The following is an 8,612-nucleotide window of genomic DNA, read 5'->3' on the forward strand; positions in this document are numbered from 1 at the left end:
ATTACATGTTTTAGTCAAGTCTCTGCGAGGAGCAAATATTACACAATCAGAATAAGCTCTACCAAGCCAAAATTACACGCTCTTTTGTTCTTGAGATATAGCAGAGTAAATGTCCTTGTGGGACACTCTCTCGGTCATCTTCAGCCAGAGAGACAAACAAACTTCAAACCCTGAACTTAGCCAAGTGTTGAGTATAGTGACTGACATCAAACTTGATGTACTTTACATCTTAGTGCCGTTTAAAGTGTGAAGGTTGTTGTGAAACACTTTCATCTACAACAACTACAAAGTTCATCTACAACTTTGATGTTTTACCTGAGACTCCATATTATCTGAATCCGATGTCAGGTTATTTCCATATATTAGATGGAACACTATTAATTACTAGTCATCAAGCCTTGAATTACTAGTGTTCTTAAAATAATCATAGAATGAACCAAACTGCTACAGTATGGCCAAATTAGCCATGTTAACAGAAATCTAACAAACTCCCCAGTATACAGTACTTGGAATATTCTTTAGACAAAATTTCCCACACTTTCCTTTTGCTTATGCATGCAATGGAAAACTCCTCTCTGTCTTGCCATATCGTGTGCTAATAAAAGGAGAAACCCATGTCATTTCTTGCATGAGCTAAACCACTTCCTGCAAGCTATGACAGCTTTGTATCAACATGTTGACACATTCAGGCTGAGCACAAAACTGCTCCACCATACAGTCTTTTCACTGTTTCACATTATAGATGTTCGTATTTAATAACATAATCCATCTCATCCAGCTTTTTTTTTGTTAGATAGCAGTTTATAGTGGTTCATTTATCACCATGTGGATAGCAATACACATTACTAAAAACATATTACAATAGACTGATATCATCCAAAACATGTATGTCTGCATCAAGGAACTCTTTTCTTTTTTAATGCTGTCATTGTGTTTTTATTAGTAGGCTATTGTATAATTTAACATTCATGTTATTTTAATTAATCTATTGGAAATGACTTCACCAACCCATTCCCAGAAAAGTTAGATCTTAGTTGGAAATAAGCTATCAATTCATGGGTGATTCTGCAGAATTTAACCTTAATCTATTCTGTGAGTTAATATTGCTCAACGTCCCAGACATGTTGCAACAACAACAAAAATTAAAAAATATACATTTTAATTATAGAAACTGACAGTGTCCATGATATGGGACAGTGACTTCCAGAATGTTAGATGGTTTCAATTCCAGCATTTGTTGCTATCATAGGCCTGACACTTAACTATCAGAATAGTGATTTATAATGGAGCACAGTATAGCCTGGATTTCACTTGAAACATTTTTTTTTTACATAGGAACAAATAGTAGCCTAGTGTGACAGCAGTTTTATTTAAGTGCTTTTTCCTACTTCAGCTGATGTCCCACTTTTGCTGAACACAAAAAAAAATAATGAATTGTAATAGTGGCCTATAGCCTATTTTTGTCACTCACTTATATATTTGATGGACACAAAACAAGTTTTGTAAATCAAAAGGCAGTAAATCAAAAACAGAGAGTTTATTGTTGTTCTCTCGATGGAACTGACGTTTTCATATTTGTTTAGTTTTAATCTGACTTGTTTTGGCATTCCTGTTGTGTATATTTAAAACGGCGGTTGAATTCGGTTTGTATATTAGTAATAGTTCAGATTGAGAAACCTTGCCAAAGCGAGCTGTTGTGGGCTGATTTCAGGAAACAATGACGCACACAGGGGCAGGGTCTTTTACATAGCCCATTGAACTAGGAGAAGTTTTTGTCTGAAGTTCATTTGAAGACATTTTCTTTCGCATCTTCTGCTTTGCATGAACAATAGGATGAGATTTTACCACAGAATAACTTTGGCACTGGCAATGATATGCCTTTTTGGGGACAGTGGACAAGGTAAGTTTATTATTTAAGCATTCTAAGATAAGGTTTTGAAGTAGCCTAGATGATAGTAAACTCTTCACGGAAGGTGTTTCTGGGTTATAAAAACTGCGTATCTTCATGAAAAGTTCGCAAGATATTGTTATGAAAAATAAAATATTAAAAAAGAGTTGCCAAACTTGTCAGCCACGATTGTTGACTGTCAAATCACCCATCGTTATACTGAAAAATATCAATACATCCATCTCTTACACAATTAAGGCTATTTTACCGCTATTTCTGCGTGGGGCTTTTACATTAGGAAATGTGTCAGTGTTTTAAATTAATTTAATTAATTCACTAACCTATAAGTAGAGTTAATACTGACTTTGCCCATACTAACGTTACCATTAAATAGTAGCCTAATTATAAAACCTTTTATAGGCCTATAGGCTACTAATAATGAATTTACTTATTCTTCGATTCCGAATCGCGTTAACGACTCTGGTTTATTTAACGGTTCTATCAATTAATCTTTTAGTAGTTTTTTATTAAGAAATGTTTGGAAAAACAATCTTGTTGGTTATAATGAACTCAGCAGCCCGTTGCCGATGGTCGCGATGTATGGTTTTGATTCACTAAAAAGATCCGGCTCATTAGAATGATCCGTTCGGAGAACTGGCTACATTGTAACGCGGAGCTTGGTTTTGATTCACTAAAAAGAACCGGCACATTAGAATCATTCGTTCGGAAAACTGTCTGCGTAACGCGCAACTTGGTTTTGATTCACAGAAAAGAGTAGGAAATAGTTTTATATTGTGAAATTGTGCCATATTGTGCAATAGGCTATTCGTGGGCGGGATTTATTTATTCTATACAATAAAAACACATAATAAACAAATACATAATAATAATAAAATAGGTAGGCTACATAAGATAATACATAAAAATAAATTAGGCTACTTAAAACACTATTTAATAAATAAATACAATTTGAGCTCACAAATTAATGACAAAATACATAGTAAAACACTGGTCAGTTCATTATTACAATATCATGCCTGAGGAGTTTGTTTGAGGATAGTGTGAATGTCTGACAAGCCCCTCATCTGTCATTCTGTATTATCCCTGAACTCAGGAGCCCCAACCAAAGGCAGGTATATGTGGTTGAAATGCAACCCGGATGATAAGAATGCAAACTGTGTCGCACAGAAGGGCCCTTGGGTGCCCCTGTCAGGGCAAAGCACTCGACTTCCACCTTCTGCTGCAAAACACATGTAAGTTGTCTGTTTATTTACTTCTGTTCACTTACTTTGACATGTTTATTTATGTCTAGATTAATGAAAACTAAAGAGTTTAGGAAATGTATTGTATTGGAACATGATGCATTTCACTACTGTAAACTGTAGACATTTGATTAGATTTAGTTTGTTTAGTTTGCAGAAAATCTTATCGCCACTATCCCTCCTGTCATACCCGAATCCCAGATAGGCCTATTTTCTAGGAAAAATTATGTATAGCATTTTCACATCCAATATTTATGGTCAAGAATGGGACCACTGGAGCCGTGTTACAGCTTAATCATCCATCAATAAGTTCAATACTATCTGCAGTGGAAGCTAAAGTTTTAGAAAAAGTGTTATGAGAGACAGTTTTCGACCTACACGAAGTACTGACTGCTTCCTCAGATATGATGTCATAGAAAGTGGGGTTAAGAAAGGAAAGAAATGCAATAAGTTTTACTGAATTTTGTTTCTTGGAAACATTTTCACCAAAATATGCTGATGTTGTTCAACGTCAGGGGCATTTCCAGAGTTGCTTATACTGTATGTTTTGACATTTTGAATTTGACGCTTCACCACATCATGATTCAAATCTCTGTTATCGTTTTCCTGGCAGTGGTGATTATTTCTGCTGAAAGTACTGTGTCTTTTCACATATTCATAAGGATGAGATATTTTCTGTAAGGTTTTGTCACTGTCAAATACATGTTTAGTGCTCATTATGCTAGAACTACAATTGCTGTGTGTTATATAACTGGAAAAGGCAGCTAAAGTGTCAAATATTTTTGATTTAGCTAATTACACAATATGACCATATGGTCTTAGAATCAAACATCGGTTTTTACTATTTAATTACTTAGATCAAATTTGTTCTTAGATTGTATCTTTTTCTACTCAGCATTTCTCATGCTGAATCACTTCCTTCCATGCCTCAATCATATTGACGTCACGACAGCTGTATCTCCTTACAATTTTTCACAATCTTCTCCCTGAAAACATGATATCTTACAGATCAAGGAGATAACTAGAATGTTGAAAAAGTAAAATAATGTTCCTGTTATTCACTCACTGTTTGGTTGAATTGTAATAGTTCACAATATCTTCCTTACACATACTTAGAAACACAATGTCTTCCTTTCACATATAAAAAGACGACAAAAAAGACATTTTGAAAGTCACCATGAAATAAAAATGGGCAATTCTTTTTTTCTTTTTGTTTTTGAATATTTAAGGCATATTTATAGTAAAATATTTATCTGAGCACATTTCACTTGAATATATGTCACAATAGGGAAGGCAATTCTATTGCCACTTCTGTTTTATGTTGACTAAGTCTAGTGTGGAGGTCAGCGGGATGATTAAAGAGGCTATATCATGCCCTGCCCAGGATTTTGTTTTTGGGGTCTAGTAGAATTGTTTTATATGCTAGAATGTTCAAAAACACATTATTTTTTTTACATATTTTAAATTGTTGCAGCACCTCTCTCTGGAGTCTGCCTGTAACGCTCTGTTTAGTTCTGGTCCCTAAAGCCCCTCCTTCTGAAAAGCGCAATGTGCTCGGATTGTGTTGTGATTGGTCAACTGTTATCGTTAAAAAATATCGGAAATCGTTGTTTCCCCCTCCTCCTGACTCGACGCTCACTCGGGTATACAGTTTAAGGACACACTCAACAGGAACGAGCGCAATTGACAATGAAAGCCGAGGAGACTTACACACTGTAAGATGATGAGTTGATTTATCCAGATTTTAATATGCTCTCGTTCATAGAGATTTTTAGATGGATACCGAGGCTTTTTAGGTTGGGAATCTGCAATCTCTGACCCAGTTTGTTTGCTGGCTGTAATACACCGTTTCCTGCCAACTGGCATCCCGGGGTGTTGAAATACTATTGGGTGAACTGGCAGTGGGCGAGATCACACAGACCAAAACAAAAACAGACATTCCAACACGGATGCACATTTCAAAGTAAATACTAGTGTTTTTCAGAGAAACGAGTATGTGAACTCTGCATGTTTCCTAAATATCTGCAAACATATTGTGGTATTTTTATGCTTTAGTAGAGTGAAAAAGATACATACAGCACCTTAAAGACTAAAAGCGAGGCATTTCAGGGAGTTCAGAAACAGGGCTTACTGATATAGAGAATAACTCTGTAGTAGACGTTGTGCTTTGGAACTTTGCAGACCTTTTTCATGCTCAAACTGCAACATTATACACTGAAAGCTGAAAATGTAAAAAAAAAAAAAAAAAACATAATCTTGACCTGCCCCCTTAATTTCTCAACAAAATGACAGGAAGGGCTGAGAGGATGTTGGAGCGCTCTTGAATGACTTTGTGCTTTTGTTTTCAACAGATTCCCAGTAGAGGAAGCCACTCCTGAGATTGAGGAGCAGTCAGGAGAGGGTTCAGGTAACTCAGACACCTTGGCCCCTTTTCTCAACATGGATCAGCAGTTGATGGGAGACGGTCCAGAGCAGGAACTCAACAAGAATGAAGTGGAAGCATCGACTTGGATGGAGTCCAGTGGAGACATTGATTACGCCGAGTATGTCTCACCTCAGAAAATAGATTGGCTTTCTTCACAGGATTTGAAAGAGGACAACATTATTGTGTAAAGTGCTGGATAACATGTCATGTGCTTTTTCGGTTTTCTTTTGTACAATGTGAAACATATGGGATGCTGCTTTTTTTGGTCACAGATGTAATTAGTATATATTCATAAACTGTGACATGCTCTGGCAAAGTTAATTATATCCAAGTTTGCATTGTAAGGATCTATTTTATTTGCTCTTCATTTTTTAAACGTATTATTTTATTTACTCTTAATGTCCATAGTGTGACCCATGATCTGACTTAACTATTAAAACAATCATTTGAATTAATTTGGAATGGAAATATTATTGAATGCAACAGAGACTATTTAAATAAAGTGTTTGGGTAGCAAGGAGTACATTTTGTAAACATTTAAATGTCTTTTTTTTGCCACTATTTTATAATAGTTCAAATTTCAAAAAACAACTTAAATAAAAAATTATACAAAAAACAACTTAACTATAAGCATCTGTGTCTCATTTTGAACTCTTCAAACCAGCAAAAGGAGTGATGAACTGTATTCAACAGAAGCTAGATATGAGGTCAGCCATTTAGGCTTCCTGTTTTACCAGAAATCTATTATCACACTTGGGCTGACTATGTCTCGTATGTTTCCGGACTCACTTCTCGTGACCTGTTTCTCAGTGTCAAGTGCACAGACATACAGTTGATTCTGTATTTAGATCAACATTGAAAAGATGGAGACAAAGAGAAAAATTAGACAATGCAAAAGGTGCAAATGTGCTAATTCAAAAGTGCGGTTAAGATGACACACACACTCCCTTCAGAAACTTTACACCCACATTTGTTCCTGTTACACCTCCACAGTTCAGCACATTGAAATATTTTTCTCCAGGTTCAACACTTAATAATAGTTTTTCAAGAGCATTAATGACGCCAAAATGGGTACGCTTTGTTTTTTCTTGTAATAAAAAGCATCCCAAAATTTACACCCATAGTTTTAGCAGCAAATCTTATTGAGAATGTGTGAGATTTTCAATTTGAGTCAAGGCTTGAGTGGTCATCGGATGCACATTTTCCACAAGTTGGTATGATTCTTTAGGGTGTTCATGTAAAGTTTGTTACATACTTTGGTTAAAACTCCTCTATGGTTGTGTAAAACAATACCCTTTTTACCTCCTCAAAAACAGCTCTGTTCACAGCGACCCATTTCGGTGCATGTCTCTTTAAATGATAATAAGCAACTGCTCACCCCACCCCTCTCTTCCATGGGGGTGTCGACACGTAAAGTGCTGCCCATGGACAGTATAAGTGGACAGAGCCATCTCATTGGAACTCAGTTGAGACAGTTGAAGCCCATTTTTAGTGATTTTTGAGCACTTCCGTTCCTGACGTGCAGACTCAAACCGACTCAAACTAAGCTTGATGACGTGAGCAACCTGTCTGACAGACGTTAATCTTCTAGCAGCTGTGCGTGAAAATTGCCAACGTTAATCTTGTAGAGACGGGGAACTTGAGCAAAGAGTTCTTTGGCATGAGTGAGCAGGAGTAAGTATTCTGATTAATTATTAATTTGTATAGTATTTATTTTAAAATGTGCTTCTCCCTTGACGGGACGTCCCCCCGATTGCCTGCGAGCTTCTCCTCCTGTCTGTACGGTAATTTCTGCACAGCGCGACAGAGAGTCGAGTGATTATGACGCAATCGTTAGCCTATTTTTACAAAATCTGTTTCTACGGGGCCATAATGTAACATAGAAGGTAATGGAGCCCTTTATACATTGTCGTGTTTCTTTAGAAATAAATAATGGACAAATGGTATGGAATTATTTTTGTGCCGATAAAAATGAACGCAACTTTTCAAGAAATCAATGAAAATATAAATTAAAACTGAATAAAATATCTTTGAAACTGAAAAAGAATTAATCGCAGGCAATTTTTTTTTTACTTTGTTTTTAATACACTGCATGTTTTGCTAACTATTCCTCATATTTCTTTTACTGATCTAAACTTACAAATGCGCTTCAAGAGTTTTCATTTACGCTTCTGAAGTTTTCGTTTGCTTCTGAAGTTTTCATTTACGCTTCTGAAGTTTTCGTTTATGCCCCCTGAGTTTTCGTTCGCTGTTCCGCTGGTTCCGACACAAATCTCTCGTGGGGGCGGGGCTAGTAGCAGTGTGTTCTCATTAGTTAATGAGTTTTTGATTGACAGCTTTCTTGACCTGGAAGTGAAGACGTCAGTGTTGTGTTTACATGTGTGGATCTATTTTTTACAGTCTATGGTGTGGATGTGAGCGTCTGTAAGCGCAGCTTTCTATTTCATTTAGGTGATATTAAGTTTATATCTGTATTTATTTACTGAAATGAATGGGAGTCAATGGAAATGCTAACGCAAGTGAAGTTCTGCTACAAGATGGCGGCACACCCGGCCGGCTTCAACTTCCGGTCGATGGATTACCCCCTTGGGTGCTGCCTTGGTGGACACGGACAGTATACTAATAGCTGAGGGCGGAAATATGCTAATAGGGGACAGTCCTTAGTGGTCGTGGGCAGAGCATGAGCAATATGACATCCTATTGCTCAGAAAAACCAAACAGATTGATTAGTGAGAGTGTTTAGGCTTTTTGAGAATTAAAAAAAAAAGGAGTGAATGGATTTTTCATTGTATGGTGGTTGTGTGTCCACACACTGTAAAGACACATTTATATGCAAACACCATATAAAAGTGAATTTTGCATCCGATGATCCCTTTAAAAGAACATTAAAAAAATTAAGCTTCACATGGCTTTAGCAAACTCCAGATGTGAGACTATCAAAAAGTGGTAGCCACTCTCACAAGAAGAGATCATAGTGAGGTTTCTCTGAGTTGGTTAATTTCTGTAGACAGTTTTTTCCAGAGGTGGACAGTAACAA

General features: G+C 36.5%; 1 protein-coding gene across 1 annotated transcript; it reads left to right on the forward strand.

The window, feature by feature from the left end:
- Positions 1-1,749: 1,749 nt before the first annotated feature.
- On the forward strand, positions 1,750-6,199 carry srgn (serglycin). The gene is made up of 3 exons (XM_056257187.1): positions 1,750-1,900; positions 3,003-3,141; positions 5,502-6,199. Exons 1-3 carry the CDS (start codon positions 1,822-1,824, stop codon positions 5,761-5,763), a joined length of 480 nt encoding a protein of 159 aa, XP_056113162.1. The 5' UTR covers positions 1,750-1,821; the 3' UTR covers positions 5,764-6,199.
- Positions 6,200-8,612: the final 2,413 nt, after the last annotated feature.

The sequence above is a fragment of the Rhinichthys klamathensis genome, unplaced genomic scaffold (assembly GCF_029890125.1).
Source record: "Rhinichthys klamathensis goyatoka isolate OS25496 unplaced genomic scaffold, OSU_Roscu_1.1 h1tg000135l_1, whole genome shotgun sequence".
NCBI classification, from domain to species: Eukaryota; Metazoa; Chordata; class Actinopteri; order Cypriniformes; family Leuciscidae; genus Rhinichthys; species Rhinichthys klamathensis.

Bases quoted from the DNA above. Each gene is read 5' to 3' on its own strand.
- srgn (XM_056257187.1), top strand. From the start codon at position 1,822: ATGAACAATAGGATGAGATTTTACCACAGAATAACTTTGGCACTGGCA. The intron at 1,901-3,002 runs GTAAGTTTATTA...CCCTGAACTCAG, and splicing joins TTTTGGGGACAGTGGACAAG to GAGCCCCAACCAAAGGCAGG. The intron at 3,142-5,501 runs GTAAGTTGTCTG...TGTTTTCAACAG, and splicing joins CCTTCTGCTGCAAAACACAT to ATTCCCAGTAGAGGAAGCCA.